The 18,735-nt window shown below is 42.1% G+C and overlaps 1 protein-coding gene across 1 annotated transcript in view; it reads left to right on the forward strand.

Annotated features, from left to right (window-relative positions):
* The window catches only part of NDUFAF2 (NADH:ubiquinone oxidoreductase complex assembly factor 2), a 141,869-nt gene that overhangs the window by 83,194 nt on the left and 39,940 nt on the right, over nt 1-18,735 (forward strand). The window contains exon 3 of the mRNA XM_063456912.1: nt 14,320-14,360. Within this exon, the coding sequence (XP_063312982.1) occupies nt 14,320-14,360 (41 nt within the window). The remainder of the gene's footprint in view (nt 1-14,319; nt 14,361-18,735) is intronic.

Below are 18,735 nucleotides of genomic sequence, written 5' to 3' on the forward strand. Positions count from 1 at the left end.
AAGAAAAAATGTCATACACAGTGATAAGTTACTCCCATACCAAGTCCCAGTATAGTAGTCAGCACCTCCCTACACATTTCCTCTTTCTTTGCTGTACCACAGTCGGTTAAGTACCATTTTTTTTGTCTCTTGAGACTTTGGTTGTACTAATTTTGTGTACTTGTGATTATTTGACTGGGGATTTTAGTATTAACGTAACCTTTGGGTTTACCTTGTAAAGACAGTTTGTGTAACTGTTTATTTACTTGGTTCTGTGCTCAGGGTCCCAGACCAGCTGTTTTTTTTTCTTCCTCCTCTCACTTGGGGGTATTCCCCCCCCCCCCTTTCTATTCCTTTCTACTTCTTGGTCTAGGACTTTGCTTGTGGGAGTGCTTGGATCTTGCCTTTTCTGTCTCCCCTGCCCGCTGTACCGGGGCCTTTTTGGTGCCCTTTTTGTAGTGTTTCTTGACCCAGTTTGGCACTATTCATACCGTTGTGGTAGCTGACGTTCAGGGGGTTCGCACGCGAACGCCTGTTCACCTGCTTTGCTCATTGTTATTCGGGCCATGAGCGTTGTTCGTTCGCGGGCTCCTTCGTATCCGACCATTAGTTCGTTCTGCAGCTTTCGCGGATTGTCTCATAGTCACAGTCGACTCCCGAACGCGCCTTGGTTGCGATACGTAATTTTTCCGTTCTGGAATTTTTCTCATCGCGAATTTTCACCATGATCTCACAATTTTAACGGCTTTCCCTTCTGATTTTCTGTTGGTACCTTCCTCCTTCTGTCTCGTGTCTAAGGCCCCTGGTGAGCCCTGGTGAGCTCCCTTCTGTCCCTCTTGGTGTGCTGGTTTGGGTGACTAACCCTCACTGTTTCATTCATTTTCCCCTTCCAGCATTCCTATTGAGTTAACTTTTCTGTGTCAGTATATTTTGTGGGTCTTTGATCAGTTTAGACATGCCTAAGCCCAAGGTGCTAGTAAAGGAACGGATATGCAATATGAGCCTCCGTGTCTTGTTATAAAATGAAAAAGATATACAAAGACAAAGTAGGGAATAGGACTATGGAGGATACTGCGGTCTACCCCTGGAGAGTTGGACACCCCACTACTGTTGGGTGAGGCCCCATCTGCGGCTAGCTCCTCCCCCCCCCCCCCGGCAGGGGACCCCCCACCAGTCATTGGTGCTCTAGAGGTCTGTGACCAACGCCATTATGGCTGCGATGGGCATTGTGTCCTCGGCATTGTCCCAAACAATTTCCCAAACATTAATGACACTCCCCTCAGGCACGGGGACCATGGATCCCTCGACGCCCACCCCGCATCACGAGTGGGACTCCCTTGGGACTGCACCAAGAAAGGCTAGCCATAAATCTAGTCATATCTCTCCATCTGCTTCCAGAAACAATATGATTGCTGTATCTCAGGGCGCCCCTGAGAGCGTGTCAAATCCACGCAAAAGAGCCTTTCCACGCCAAGCAGAATGGGCGCGGCGGTTGAAATGTGCGAGAGCACAGAATAAGAGTGACTCTGACTCAGAATTCGGGTCTATTGAGGAGGCTGGGTTGGAGTCCAATAGTGACTCGGAGAATGATAAAGGGGCCTTGGGTCTTGATCTCCCCGCCATGACGGGAGCTGATCCTGGGTCTGATCCTCCTGCGACTGCCCTAATGGACCCGCTGGGTGAGCCATTTTTCGACCAGGATGACTCTCATAACCCGGGGTCGGCTGAGAAGAAAATTGGGTGCGGCGCCCCCTTAGCAAGGCCTCCTGTTTGGCGACTCCTTCATTAAGTACCATGGCCGTTTCGTTGGGGCGTTTACTGCCCTAGATGAAGCCCAGTCCTCCATGAGGAGGGTGTTCCAGGGACGGGTCTCTACCAGGGATGGCAGATCCAGGGGCCGTCTGGCCAGCCGCAGTTACTTCTATTCCAATGGCTCGGGAAGAGGCTCATTCAATCAGCGCCCCAACTCCCATGAGGCAAAGACCCGTTCTCCCTTCTTCCAATCCCGTGGTCGACCATGGCGGTCAAGGGGATTCAGAGGTGGTTCAGGTAGCAGACGACCCTACGGTAAGCTTGACTCTTCCACATGTTTCTTCTCCAGTTTGTGTAGGGAGCAGACTCCATCTTTTTTTTTTTTTCAGCATGGGCGTCTATCACATCAGACACATAGTTTCTGGACACAGTGACATCCATACCCCTCGACCAATCTGTTTTTTCCCCTTTGGATCGCAGGTTGATTGAGGATTACGTGCAAAAGAGGCTATAGAGCTGGCTCCTCTAGGCCCGCCAGGGGTCATCAGCAATATCTTCCTGGTAGAAAAAAAAAAGGGGGTGGTCAAATGGCACCCAGTTATCAAACTGCGCCTGCTTAATTCCCGAGTACGCTACCGGCATTTCAGGATGGAGGACATCCATCTTCTTAGGGATTTACTCCTGCACGGGGATTGGCTGACGAAGTTAGACCTGAAAGACACGTACCTGCTGTGCACGCGACTTCCAGGGACCTCCTATGCGTCCACTGGGAGGAGCGCATATGGCGCTTCACCTGTCTTCCGTTTGGTCTCTCTTTGGCGCCTTGGTGCTTCACCATGCTGCTACGTCCAGCTGTGGCCTGGCTCCACAGCTGTTTGCCTTACTTATCTGAACGATATTATGGGTTTTCTCATCAACTGGGAAAAATATTGTCTGACACCATCCAGACACATGGAATTCTTTATCATAGACCTATTTGCCTCACGGCTCAACACCCAGATGCCCCATTTCTTCAGCTGGCGTCTGGACCCAGTTGCAGAGGCGTTGGATGCTTTCCTGCAGGATTGGCATGGACCTCTTCTCTACGCTTTCCCTCCATTTGCCATGCTTTCCAGGACGCTTCTTCAGGTTCGCCACCAAATGGCGGAGTTGGTTCTCTTAACCCCATTCTGCGTGACTTAGTCATGGTTCTCTCAACTGCTGGAGATGGCAATAGATGTTCCCAGGTTATTGCTGATACATCCGGGCCTACTTCAGGACCCAGCAGGACGTCTCCATCCATTCCTCCTGGAAGGATCCCTCGTGTTGATGGCTTGGTGGATTTCAGGGGACCCTGGCAGATTTCAGGAGTTTGGGACGCAACTCGGTGCCTCTTGGCGGATGCATTGGCTTTCAGAACTCTAAGATCATATGGGTCCGCTTGGAGATCTTGGGCTGGCTGGTGCCTGACTAGGGACGTGGATCCCGTTTCAGCACCTGTAACAGCAATTCTTCAATTCCTCACATCTCTGTTTGAAGCTGGCCGGGCCTACCGAACAATAAATGTATACAGGTCAGCCATTTCTTCGGCCCATCAGGATTTGGAGGGTTGTCCGATAGGACAACATCCCTTAGTATGTCGGCTTCTGCATGGCTCCCTGCTATCTCGCCCACCTAGACTACAATACTCCTCTACATGGGATGTCTCCTTGGTGCTATCACTGTTTGCCTCCTGGCCATCTAATGCAGACCTTTCCTTGCGCCAATTATCGGCGAAATTGGTCGCACTGCTTTGCCTGGTATCCTATGAGAGGGTTCAGGATGTTCGTGCCTTGGATTTCGATGCTTGCTCCTTCACTCCCGATGGGGTGACTTTTAATATATCCAGACATACGAAGACTTCACTTCGATCGGTTTCTTATCTGGCCTTCCCTTTGGCTCCAGCATTGTGCCCTATGGCTTGTTTATGGCATCATGAGATTCGCACTGAGCTGCATCGGTCGCCATATAGGCCTCATCTTTTTCTATCCCTTCGACTTCCGTTTTCCCCGGTGACAAGTACTACAATGGTCTGTTGGTTGATATGGGTATTGCAACAGGCAGCTGTTGACACTTCGATGTTTGGAGCACATTCTGTCCGGGGTTCTTCGGCCTCTTCGATGATGACCTCAGGAGCACGGTGACTTTTCGACCGGTGTTTTTTCTACTGTTATCAGTCAGCTTTGAACTTGCAATATGAGCCTCCATGTCTTGCTATAAAATCACCTGATTTTTCTATTACATGACGACAAGTCGTGATTTTATCAACTCCCTAAGGACCAAACTTCTGGAATAAAAGGGAATCATGACATGTCACACTTGTCATGTGTCCTTAAGGGGTTAAAAACATGGAGGCGAGTATTGTCCCACCCTAGATACACTTCTGTCTTGGTTTACACCTTCCCTCCCTGGTATGTTTATGTTTAGATAAAGTTTGTATTAAGGTAAGTGGGGATACTATTGCTACAACCTTTATGGTCAGTATTTTTTTTTTTAATTCGGGTTTGTTCTTGGATCTTATGCATATCTAATAAAAGGGTATATCTCTACTTTATAATCGCACTTTACAAGTACTGAAATAACAGTGTGGCTCCAGTCTATTTATGTTTTCACACCCTAATTCGGACTACTTTGATGGACTCCAACTGATTATCGTATACTGGAATTATCTACGTTGGCGGTTTTCTTGTTTCCTGTAATGGATTTGTCCCAGTTCATTGGATTGTTACCTGGTTGGATTTAAAGGCGGTTGGACTGATTCCTCGATTCCTGTTTAATGTTTGTTTATTGTGGTCGCATCTCCAAAGAAAAAGGAAATGTGTAGTGAGGTGGTGACCATTATACTGGGACTCAGTATGGGAGTGGCTTATCCCTATGTATGCCATTTCTTACTGTTTTGTATTCTTTGCTGCTATTGGTGGACAGTAAAGAAAGGGATATGCAATACTCCCATCCGTGTCTTTAATAAAATCATGACTTTTCGTTATGTAATAGCAAAATCATGCAATTACATTTCAATACAATCAATGTGAGTATTTAGTAGTTTTGATCTTTATAAAATGCTCATTTTGGAGGTGGGGGGAAATGACCAAGTTACTTTAAGTGGGGTGAAAAAAGACAACAACTTTGGGGACAGTAACACCTCATCATGTAACAAGAGAGAGCTCTGGAATGCAGGGTTGGAGGAGAAAGTTAACCAAATGAGGCCCACTGAAAGGGATGTATGATATATTATATATACATAGATATTTCCACTTGAGGAATATTTTTAGACAAATTCTATGTGTAATATGGTTTATTTTCTCTAATTATTTTCTGTGTGATGACATTTTTGGATTGCTCTACTCCTCACGTGCTTTCCCTGTTGCCTAAATGCCATCCTTGAGATTGTGAATTGAAAATGTTCCTTTTTTTTTTCCAAGTGCTAAGCTCTTTCAGAATTGAAACAATTAAACTCTATTGCTAATGCATCAAGCATGTGAAAGCATCTGTGACATTTGAAAACACAATCATTTATTTCCAATTGTTTTACAACCCATGCATGTAACAGGGTTTAAAAAAGAATTCCATGTAGCCATCATTAATCAGACTGACAAACTAAGAGATTCATTTTTACTCATAAGCATTGGCCTTTGTGATACCAATTTATGACCCAGTTGCTCTTTGTCGTAAAGGTTATGCTTTCTACGATACATAGTGAACTCTCTCCTACCTGGCATTGTTACAGACTGAATGCATTGATGTTTGATTTGTCCGAAGAGGAATCAATTATAGAGTTGGTTTTCCATCTTGCGCTTTACCAATTTAGTGTTGACTCTGGACAAACTGGACCAATCCGTTACTGCTCTGATTGGTTAGGAGTGATAATGAAAATATTCTTTGCTTTTAGAAGATTCTCATTCTTAAAGGGAAACTCCAGTGCCAGGAAAACGATCCGTTTTCCTGGCACTGGAGGGTCCCTCTCCCTCCCACCCACCAATCCCGGTTACTGAAGGGGTGAAAACCCCTTCAGTCACTTACCTGAGGCAGCGGCGATGTCCCTCGCCGCTGTCTCCTCCTTGAGCGACGCTCCTCCTCTCCATTGTGTCGGCCGGTGGGCGAGACTGATCTCGCCCACCGGCCGAGGAGACCTAATGCGCATGCGCGGAAATGCCGTGCATGCGCATTACGTCTCCCCATAGGAAAGCATTGAAAAATCATTTCAATGCTTTCCTATGGGGTTTTGAGCGACGCTGGAGGTCCTCACACAGCGTGAGGACGTCCAGCGACGCTCTAGCACAGGTTTCCTGTGCTATGTACCAGGAAGTGACCTCTAGTGGCTGTCTAGTAGACAACCACTAGAGGTGGAGTTAACCCTTCAATGTAATTATTGCAGTTTATGAAAAACTGCAATAATTACACTTGCAGGGTTAAGGGTAGTGGGAGTTGGCACCCAGACCACTCCAATGAGCAGAAGTGGTCTGGGTGCCTGGAGTGTCCCTTTAAGGGATTTGAAACTAGAACTTATATATTCTGTCTGGGCTGAGGAATGCAACAGAAGGTACTTTAAACCATACATACTGCAGCAGGTCTAGGTGCTACTACTGGTGCTTTAGTGTTCTGTTCTGGGAGAATTTATGCTTGTTTGGCTATCTGCATTAAGTGCTACGTAAGTGAGGATGCCCTCGCATCATTCTGTGAGTAAATGTATATTGCATCATACACCAGCCTGTCAGTATGGTGTATGATGCAAATAAAATAATTAAGTGCCATTTTATGTTTTTGTTGTCGGAAATTTATCCTTGTGGCAGTTAAGCCTGGTCAGTTTTAGTCAATAGTTATATAGGCTGAAAAAAGCCCTTTCCAATTCTGTAACAAACCAGTAAGAAAATTATTTGAGACCCCAAAATGGCAATCTGATCTCTCCTCGTATTAAGAAGCTGTTCCCCAACATATTCAAATTTACCGTATATCCCCAAATATTTTCTGTTTTTACAAGAATTAATCCAGTTACTGTTTAAAGGGACACTCCAGGCACCCAGACCACTTCAGCTCATTGGAGTGGTCTGGGTGCCAACTCCCACTACCCTTAACCCTGCAAGTGTAATTATTGCAGTTTTTTTTAAACTGCAATAATTACCTTGCAGGGTTAAGTCCTCCCCTAGTGGCTGTCTATTAGACAGCCACTAGAGGACACTTCCTGCTTCATAGCACAGGTTTTCTGTGCTAGAGCGTCGCTGGACGTCCTCACGCTGTGTGAGGACCTCCAGCGTCGCTCTATTCCCCATAGGGAAGCATTGAAATTAATTTTCAATGCTTTCCTATGGGGTGCGCTAATGCGCATGCGCGGCATTGCCGCGCATGCGCATTAGGTCTCCTCGGCCGGCGGGCGAGATCAGTCTCGCCCACCGGCCGACGTAACCAGAAGGAGGAGCGGCAGGGGAGGAGGAAGCAGCGACGTGGGACCTGTCGCTGCCCCTGGTAAGTGACTGAAGGGGTTTTCACCCCTTCAGCAACTGGGGATTGGGGGGTGGGAGGGAGAGGGACCCTCCAGTGCCAGGAAAACGGATTGTTTTCCTGGCACTGGAGTTTCCCTTTAAACATCTGTACAGACTGTGATAAAACCATCTCTTCGGGCAAAGAATTCCACATCTTTATTATCCTTATACTAAATCTCCTTTCTTCTAAATCAGTGACCTTGTATCCTATGTATAGTCCTACTTATAAATAGGTTTCCAGACAGTGGTTTGTACTGTAGACAGTAAAGTGAAGCGAGAATGGTAATTACCTTGCGAAATACGTGCACAACCGTCTACAAACACCAATGGCTTCTAAGTTGGAAGCCGATATCACTATAGATGAAGTGTTTGCATTAATCAAGACCTCTAAGATGGGAAGAGCCCCAGGGCCGGACAGGTTTTTAGTAAAATACTATAAAGTGTTTGGTAAAATCTTACAATCACGTATTCTGACCTCTTTTAACTCCCTACTTCAGCGGGGGTGTTAGGAAGAGACTCCCTGGCAGCATCATATGTTATTGTGTTACCCAAAGAAGCAAAGGCGAAGAAGCATGCTCTTGGTACATATATATATATATATATATATATATATATATATATATATATATATATATATTGTGATATCAAGATCTTTTAAGCGTGCCGCTTACTGGAAGTTGTGCCTTCCCTAGTTAGACCAGACCAGAATGGCTTTATGTAAAACCAAGCTAACAATAACCACTATATGCAACAATATGTGGGAAAAAAAGGGGGGTATGTGAGGAGAACTCTCCTCCTTACTGGGGTATCTCTGTAGAACTGTTTCAGAATAAAACAACAATAGTGAAAATAGTGCAAAATGTATGACTAAAATATTTATTAATAAAAGAAAGCAATATATGTTACATGAGTATAAACATTAATTAGCACATCTCCACTTCAGGTGCATAAATGGCAAGAAAAATATACATTGAGACAGATAAAAACAAAGTGAGTCACAAGTTATAAATCCAAAGCGTTCCATCCATTGGGACTTCCTCAGGGATATTTGTTTGATTTCCAGTACCATTCATTAATATGTGCTGTTGATTAGGAGATGCGTTCCACAGTGGAATTCAGAAATCCCTTCTGGTATGTTGACACAACTTCCATCTTGTGTCTGTATCGAAGCTTATGCGGATCATGATAGAAAGCCAGGAAAAGAAAAGTACGGTAGCGAGGATTCCTTATTCCTCGCTAATCATGACAATAACCAAGCTAAGGAAGGGTTGAAACAATACATCAAACTGAAGACTTTATAATGCCAGAACACACAAATTTAATTATACAGAAGACACTGATGACAAGAGGTATAAGAAGATGCTACACCCAGCTTGTGGTGTTTCATGAAGGTCATTAGAGATGACCAAGTGGCTGCCCTACAGATTTGTTAGAAGGAATCTTTGCCCAACTAGCCCATGATTTTACCAAAGCTCTGGACGAATGGGTTTTAATCTTATCTGGAGGAGATGGATTTCTGAGGTATGCCTTCAGAGTAACATTACAAATCAAATCCTTTTTGTATACTGATACTGAAGCTGCTTCTCCCTTTCTATATCCATATGGAAGAATTAATAATTGGCTGGATTTTCAAAAGGTCTGAGATATCAACAGATATTTTATAATGCATTCTCTAACATCCAGTTGATGTAATTTAGCTTCTTTTTTTCTTGAAGCATTGGGATAGAAGAAGGTCAGAACCACTTAAATCAGGTGGATATTTGAGACAACTTTAGGTAAGAAATCATGTTGTGGGATACCATAGTATAAGTTTCATCACTTGAAAATACTGGATCTCCATTATCTGTCTGGCAGACGTAATAGTAACGAGAAATAAGGTCTTATATGTTAGCATGGACAGGTTTAGATCATCTAATGAAGCAAAAAAAATTTGTAATACACTTCAGACAAGGTTCCATGGAGGACACTAATTTATTTAAGCCAGTCTAATACCTAAAGCAGCCTTAAAAATATTGTTATTAAAGGATCACATGCCCAAGAGGTATTACATAAGGCCATCAAGGCCGGAGTCTGTACTTTCATGTACTTGCACTTAGTCTTTTTTCAAGACCAGTTTGAAGAAATTCCAATATATGATAATGAGAAGGATTATGGAATTCCATCTACTTATTAGTTGCCCAGGATTTGAAAGTCTCCCACACTTGATGGTAACAATCCGAGGTGGATGTCTTCCTGGATTTTAGGAGCGTATTGGTGACAGCTTCTGACAAACCTAGTTGTAGGAGTCTCTCCTTTTCAAGAGCCAAGCCCCCAAGTTGTGTGTTGGGATGAACCAAAGAGCTGTGAATCAATAATCACCTTTTTTGGTAACAACCAGTGTTCCTCCAAGCTTATTCTACTCCGCATATGTAAATGACTTACTATTTTACATGGAACAACTAACTATAACTATAACTCTCCCCAACATTTTACAGAAGTTTCACATTTACGGTGAGATAAGCAACTTTAAACTCAATCTAGACAAGTCTGAGGCTCTGAACCTAACTCTTCCCAACAGCGCAGCCGATCAGCTTTACACGCAATTCCCATTTAGATGGTGCTGGAATGATTTTAAATATTTAGGGATGCAAAACAAAACACCTTTATAGGCTCAACTTTCTTCCAATGCTCACTAGATTTCATGAGGTGATGAGGGCATGGTCTGTCCCTGTCACAAAACTTTACCTCGCTCCCAGGCACCCACGTGGAAGGTTTCCTGCAGCCAACTCCTCTCTCAAGGTGCATAGCATTTCTGACGCCGGACGCTGCAACACATGTCTTTTAATGACGCAACGTGTATGCGTCGACTTAATAACATCAATGACACAATGTTTTGGGGCGTGTTCCTAAAGCAGAAAACGTTTCCAAATCGCTCTCCGAATTTCTGGCGTCTTTATATTTTTGGCTATCCTCTGACTACCCTATTTCTATACAACGTTAAGCCCGACCATTCTACGGTTTGGTAATATGTTCTCTTTTAGGTGTGGGGTTACACACTGTGTGTTGGGGTTTACTTTACCGTGACAGTCCCACATTTCTAATGGTTTGGATGAATTTAGCAGTAGAGCTTGTACAAAATACAAGAAAACACTATCAAAATACTTGCTGACAGCAGCAACATCCTTGATCCTTACCATCTGGCTGCGATGTGACACATGACTCATCAGAGTGGAGTCAAGTGGAGGAGATCAGCTAGGTTGAAGAGTGTTCAGCTGCACTGAAAGAACATTTAAACAAACATGATGAAGTTTGGGGACACCAATCACTATTATAGGCTTGTAAGAGTAGTGTCATTCATAATGCCTTTATAATGCTGTAGGACTATAATAGGTTTTTTGTTGGCCCATTCTTCTTCACTCCCTCACTTGCCCTTCTCCTCCCCTTCTTCCTTTTTTTTCCTCTCTATTCCTCCTCTATATCTTTCTTCCTACCAATTACTTGTCTTTCTCATTTCAATGTTATTAAATGTCACTCACACGAATCCTATATATGATGTGACATCACATCATTCGTGTAGTGGCCTCCGTGTACCCAACCCATTGAAATCTTCCTGCATTGCGGGGTATCTTACGGAGAGACAGGAGCATGGGCTAGACGAGTAGGGCGATGGGTTAACAAGTCTTGTCACAAATATTTCAATATTTAAACATGTATTCCTGACCCTATAGTGTTTAATCCAGCATTTATGTGGCTTGCCCCTCGTTATCCCCCTTAGAAAAGGTGAAAACTGACCTTATTTCCAGCACTGATCGGGTCTGCTGAAGCTGGCTCCCCCTCCTTAGTGACATAATCAGAATTGCAGATTTTTAGCCAATCCAATGCTTTCCCATTAAGCATTAAATTGGCTGAAATCTACATAGAGGCGGGATAGGGCTGGGGCCAAATGCCGTTTTAGTCAGTCAGCAACTCTTCATAGAGATGCATTGAAGCAGTGCAGCTCTATGAGGAAAATTCAGTGTCCCCATGCAGAGCGTGGAGACGCTGAAAGGCAGTGCTGCCTACTATGCAGCACTGCCCCAGGAAGCACCTCCAGTGGCCATCTGAGGAATGGCCACTTGGAGGGGTTTCTAGGAGGCAATGTAAACACTGCCTTTTCTCTGAAAAGTCAGGGTTTGCATGAAAATGCCTGAAGGCAGTGATTATACTCACCAGAACAACTACATTAAGCTGTAGTTGTTCTGGTGACTATAGTGTCCCTTTAATGATTCAAGGTAACCTGGGAGTCAGCACTGCATACCCAGTGATGGGCTCTTCACTTGTGTTCCTGCTCTTAAACACAGTGGTCGTGGGATTTATGAACATATTACCGTTTACCTGGAGCATATTTCAAATTCTCTGTTTTAAGACTTTTTTTGGTTTGTTTTTTTTATGGCGAATTTCTGTACATGTCTATTTTCAATGACAATGTTATTGTTGCTTCCATTTTGAACATTTACTAATGCTACAAGTGACATTGATTGTTTAAAATAATTTAAAGATTGTCAAACGAGTAAGGCACTGTAGAGTTTGTTGGCACTATATAAGTAATAACGAAATATGATCTGCAATACTTTTACACAGTCACCCAAAGCATATTAGCATACCTCCCAGTATTCCAAATAGACATAATTTAATTTTAGGGGTGTGGCCAGGGCACGGTTGATTTGAGAAATTTTAGGTGGCTTACTAATAATAATTTGTCCAAATAAAATGTAACTTAGAACAAGAACCATGTATCTTATTACACAGACATTTATTGTAGTTTAAAGACAAATTACTGTGATTATTATTGCTGTGGAAACCCGTTATATACTGAGACCCCGATAATATGGCCCAAAATATTGACTGGCTCTCTAATTATGGATAGTTGATGTGTGACATAAACATGAGTCTTACTGCTGTGGATCTCTGTGATACACAGACATGGAAAACACAGACCAAAAGAAACAAAAATTGGAGAAAATAGATCAACCCAGAAAAAGCAGGATACAAATGGAAAAGATAGAATAAGTGGGTAGAATATATTATACATTTTGTAAGTATATTTTACATTCACCTCTTTAAAATGTTAAATTTAGCCCTTCTTGAAATGTCTGTGCAGAGTTTGTAAAATAGTATTTTTATATAGAATTAGATCCTGTGGCAAGCAGCGTTTAGAGTTAACATATTTCTTTCCATTATCGTTATGCTAGTGAGAGAGCTCTGGAGAGCTTGTTGGTAGAGGGATAGAGTTTAATTATAATGCTGTAGGAAGCAATCTGAAGTGCAACAATTTGTATTTGGGTCACCGAACCCCGTTAACACCCACATCCTGCTTCTGATCTTCAGACAGTGGTATGCCCACACATTTAATGGTTGGTCTCACACCATTTGGTTATTTTGCTTAGTGAGAACAGGATCAGTGTTATTCCTGTGAAAGACACAACAGTAGGTTAAATTGGTAGCTTCAACATTTTCTTCCAAGTGTACAAATCTATGCCAGCGACTTTGCAAGGAGCACTTAGTACTTCAGTAGATAGTTTTTTTGCCATATTTTGGTACTTCAAACACTTATCGGAAGTAGGTACCATAAATATATTTACAGTTTATTAATATAGCATTTATAGATGTACTTGGCATTTCACTGGTTCTGTAAAATATAACAAAATTAATTCTGCTTTAAACTTAATTACACTCTTCCCAGTATCACTGGGGGTCTCTATCTCCTTTGTACTGGTAAAGGCAGAGCTGCTGCAATCACTAATTTATTGGGGGTAGTTTCCTGGGGTCTGATAATATGATGGAGCTATGCTGATCATTGGGTACCCATTAAAAAAGCATGGGGTCCAACGTTGGGTCCTAAACCAGTGTCACGGTGTGATACCGCAACACGCAGAGTTAAGGATAGCAAGGGACAAGACTAGCATATAATGTATTACCGAGCCTTAGAATGGCCGGACTAAACGTCAGACAGAGATAAAGAGTAATCAAGCCGAGTCAGGGTAACGGAGAGACAGTGAAAACGAGAACTTGCCAGAGTCAGGTACACGGTAATCAGACAGGCAAACGACAGGAAAGGGTTAAAGATAAACTCAGAGTCAGGAACAAAGCCAAGGTCAATACCAGAACAAACACAATAGATCAAGGAACGTACTAAAGGGTACTGAAACAGAAACCACGATAGGGCAAAGTGGATAGGGCTAGGGAAATTTAAATATACTTTAACTAACATTTGATTGGCCCACGTCATGCCTACACCACCAAAACGTGCATGCGTGTGTGTGGGTCCTGGAATGACATGGGCCAATGGGAGCCTGAATCCACTTGTCGCTACCACTGCCCCTTTAAGAGCGCGCTCGTGACTCGAGCCGCCCTCCTAGTGCCAGGCGGGCCGCGTGACCGCTCACTGCGCGCAGCTCGAGATGAGGACCCAGACCAGCCCCCCGGATAAGTACCGCCAGTCAGGAGTTACAAATTCACTTGCTCTAAGCCTAAATTTCCATTGTATCACCGATGCATCATATGAGTTTATTCATTAAACTACAGATTGTTACAAATTAAAATCTAAATTGCAATATTTAGAATAAAATAGACAAGATATGATTATAGCTCCGTTAGTCCACTTCTAGTGGTACAATCTTTGCCAAAGCGCAACCATTTGTAATGAAGTTAGCTCATTGTATTCTTCCTGGAAAAAAACCTGAATCCTTTAACATGGTTAAAAAAAATGTTTTGGGGAATTATCCAGATACTGTGCAGAAATTGGCTCATTCGTCTTATGTGATTTATTCTCTCCTATCAAGCTCTCTTGGTCGCTGAAAGCACATGAGTAAATAACAATCAGGTAATTAGAGAAGGTTTCTAGAGGCTTTGGGGAATTTTGCAGACTGGGATAAACATTTTTTTTTTAAATAAATATTTTAAAAATTCATTATTATGCCATTTGTATAAAGCAGAAAATATGAAATCTTCAGAGAATTCCAGTGTTTATGCTGAAAGGCACATGCAACTCAAACTGCTTTCTGGTACCCTCAGCCTTTCTGATAATTAATGGTATGGTTTTAATTTTTCTTTTTCTTTTTCTCTTTGTTTACAGCCTGGATCAGAGGTAAAAGAAAAGATCCTCCAACAATTGAGGTGAGTTGCAAAACATTAATTCTGGACTTTGATCTTCTACCTATTTGAATGTCAAAGCAGGTCTGCAGGAAATCTTGTGCCAGGCTGATGCAGATATTTCAAGACAAATTGAAGCTGATTTCGCTGCTAATGTAGGCATGTCAAATTTGAGGTTTTTATTTGTTTATTTTTTGTATTCTTATTCAATTTTTTTTCCGTGTTTTTTTTTTATTCTATAATGCATTTTTTTTTTTTTTTTTTTTTTATAAATGGTGCTCAACACTGGTAATGAATAGAGAATTATCAGTTACCATTTTCCATCTAAGAAAGCTGGGGGAAGTTGGGTGGAAATCCATGCAATCTGCTTTTTATCAACCACATAAGGTTTCAGCTGATACATTTTGTATTTTGTCTGGGCAGATTGAAAGAAGTTTACAATATGCCAAATTACACCCACACAAGCATATGAACTGGCACTAAGGTTTCTGTGCAATGAGCGGTTGATTTTATACTTTACTCTCCAGGCTGGGTTTGTGGAATTGACTGGGGTGGATTTAAAGGTGCAGGGAATGTCCCAAATGAGATGATGTAGGAGGAACATAGCCAAACTGACAGTGATAAATAATTAATTCTATGTGTATTTATTTATATCATTATATTATTATTAGTATTAACGTTTTCTAGTTTTCCTGAGATTTCCTGGGATTTATTGTTTTCTGACTTAGCTAATTTGGCTATAGTTTTGCAAATGGGTATTGAACTCATCCTATCTCATTGGAAAAAAACAAAAACATTGTTTCTTATTTTCCTTTTTTTATCTCCCCAATTGTGCGACTCATTATTCCTGAGCCTTGTGTGTATTTTCTTTAAACCCATAAACAGGATTTAACACCAAAACCACTATATATCAATAGGAAAAAAAGTTTCAAAATACCTGTTGGTTTTGGGGTTGGTCACCCATTAAGGGTAACACTGTTAACCTTTTACACATTTTGAATACTGCAGAAATATAAAAAAAAAGTGTTATAAAATGTTGCCGTACATGTATATGCATTTTATATACATATTTTACTTTCATAATTCTCCAAATACAAGAAAGCAATATTTTTGTTGTCATTTCAATATATTATAATAATAAATAAAAACAAAAAAATAAAACATGCACTTTGAGAGCAGGTTTAGCCTTAACCCCTTAAGGACACATGACATGTGTGACATGTCATGATTCCCTTTTATTCCAGAAGTTTGGTCCTTAAGGGGTTAAAGGAACATCATCTGTATTCTTAGCACTAATGTGTTCCTCTGCCACCCCCTGTCTGCAAATAAAGGATTAATAACTATTTTTACACTCACACCTTATTCCAGTGCCGAGTTCTCTGCCTACTCTGATGTCAATGCCTGAGGGAACATAATGCGCATGCGCGGTGAGTGCTGCACGCGTATTAGCCCTTCCCCATAGGAAAGCATTAAATCCATGTTTTCATGTGGGGGATTTGAAGACGCTAGACGTCCTTTTGCACTGACTGAAGATGTCAACTCGTTTCACATAGTCAAACTTTGTGAAACAGCAGATAGCTGTGAAACAACAATGTTTCAGATTGCAGGGTTAAAGGGACAGGGACACTACACCCAGACAACGTCAATCAGATAAATGGTTTGGGTGCTTATAATGTCCTTTGAGCTGTGCTCTATTATAGATGGTCATACTTTCCAAGTGTCATAGATTTAGCAGGTCAGTTCTAATATGAAATTCTCACAAGGGCATTTTTGACATACACAGTGAACGTCTTGAAGAACACTGTACATATACAATTTGGCTTAGTCCTTGCAAACACGGATCATGTATTGTGCAGTGATGCAAATCTATTGCATAGCCATGCCTCTATCGTCAGAACTGAGCCATTTCCAGGCTGCCATGACTTGGTATATTATACTTCCTTTCCATTAGATACACTGACTAAACAGCTGCCCAACTGGAAGAGGCTACAGTCTACCAAGATCTCTAAACATAGTGAGGGAAGGTCTGATGGGCACTTGATATAAGGCACATAGAAAGCATAGACTCTGGAAGCAGTTATAAAGAAAGAAACCCTCTAATTCATATTGAGGGGTCTAAGAAGTAAAATTAAGTCATCTTTTGTTTTAATCTAAATATTGGTCTATTTTGTGGTCAACACAATTACTTTATTCCCTGTGTCTCGCTGGTGGATATGTGGGAGATCCACAGATATCTTGTACATTATTGCATTTGATTATATTGTAATAAGTTTATGCTATCTTTTTCGACCTTAGAACACTAACATAAGAAAACCATAAAATTGTAGTTCTATTAAACCATTCTATCAGGTGCTTGTGCTAAATAAATAAAAATTCTTCCTTTTTTTGTCCTGGAGATCAGTAATGAAAGTTATCTACAGACACCACTGTAAGGTAGAGATGGGATCTGGAAAATTGCTAGGTTTAGCCTTGCCATTGGCTTGACATATTCTTCTTCTATTTCCCAGCTTTTAGATCTCATTAGAATTGAGCGGGTTTCAGAACAATTTTTAAATACATTGTTGTGATTTTTTTTTCTTCTTTTTTTTTTTCCTTCCTTTCATAAGATGTACTTCATGCACAGATATATAGAAATTTAGCAATGTTTGGTAGGAGGTGAAATGTTAAATAAAAGAAACTTTCTTTTTTGTGTGTGTGTCTGCTGTGTTCCATTATTCTTGTACCTATTGTTGTGACAGATACTGTTTCAAATATGTGAAGAAAATGTACTTTATGATAATGAACAAAAAGTTTAAGTAACTTCAAACCCTCCTTTAGAAAAAAAAGGAGAAAAAATGTAGAATAATTGAAGAAATGTTCCAGTTCACTCACTATCCTTAAAACAATTATGTGTTCTGCTTTAATTAATCTATCTCCTCTTTTTCATTCCTCTTAAGAAATCAAGTTACACTTTAAGTTGAAATATCTGTGGCAGGAAATGAACTAATTCCTTTGAGATACCCTAAGATTCTACACATATAGCAGGGACTTGATCTGACATCATTTTTATTTATTTTTTATCACAAGCTCACTTGACAGATGATCGGTCTTTGATGTGCTGATAGTATTGCTCACACCCTGCTCCACAAGAGAATGAACTATCTGTTATGGATGCAGGGGTAATAATTTATCTCCTGCAAAAAGTTTCCATGGAATCCCAGCTGAACCCTATTGTGCTGTGCATCCTTTATTAATTCGTAACACAGATTATTTCAGCAAAGTCATCTCCTCAAAACACTTTAGTTGTTTGGGATGTTATAGCGGCCCATTTTATGTAGAAAATGACAGTGTGGGACTTGGCAAGCTTGCTACAGTGCACTGATTTTCATTTGCTACATGTCTTATTAATTTATAGAGTCTTTGGGGGAAATAGCGGGAGAGGTATCCGTTAATGAATGGTTGTATCGTTATTCAGAGAAATCTGATGCACATGATTATTATTTAAAGACCAACAGTGTGTGTGTGTTTACCTCTAAAGCGCTATACTGTAACGAGTATATACCCCTACACGCAGGATCCAGCCCTAACAGATGACAGTACAGAGGAGAGATACGTCTACCGGACCTTAGAGTGGCCGGACTCGACGTAATAGGATAAGACAGAGTCAGGAACGATCCGAGGTCAAGGGCACAAAGAGACAGCGTAAACGAAAACTAGCCGGGGACTGGTACACAGGAATCAGCAAACCGGCAAACAGTACAGAATAGGATAAAGCGAAAACGAAGTCAGAATACAAAGCCAAGGTCAAATACGGAGAAACACAACTGAACACAACAAGCACTAAAGGGAACTGTAGCAGAAACCACGATAGGGCAAGGAACTAAGGGAAAAGGGTAAGTATAAGTAGCCTTCAAACTAATGTGATTGGCTCCTGTCACTTCCACTCCCCCAACAGGTAAGTGTATGGGGTGATTGGCATGACAGGAGCCAATGGGAGCCTTTTTGCAATTTAGGCTCCCACTGTCTCTTTAAGAGCGCGCCCGAGATTCGCGGCGCGCTCTTAGCTGCAGGCGGGACACGTGACCGCTTCTCGCGGTCACTGCCCGCCTTCCTGTCAGAACAGTCGGACGAGCCGCGCGCGGCTCGTGCAGCCGCAGGACCGCGCGCGGCTTGAAGAGAGGACCGCGTCCGGCCCCCGGATAAGGTAAGTACCGCTACATATACAACTCTAGTGTCACGGGTGGCGGTATGGAAACCGGGACCCCTAAGTGCCTGATGATGATGGGAGTCTCCGCGTGGAAATGGACCATCTGGGCCTGGTGCAGGGTAACCACACGCCCCCTGGTGTTGAGCACCAGCGTTTGTGCGGCCACATACCAGAACCCTGATGCAGTTACAGCGGATCCCAGGAACTTGAAGC

Source organism: Pelobates fuscus, chromosome 5, assembly GCF_036172605.1.
Source record: "Pelobates fuscus isolate aPelFus1 chromosome 5, aPelFus1.pri, whole genome shotgun sequence".
NCBI classification, from domain to species: domain Eukaryota; kingdom Metazoa; phylum Chordata; class Amphibia; order Anura; family Pelobatidae; genus Pelobates; species Pelobates fuscus.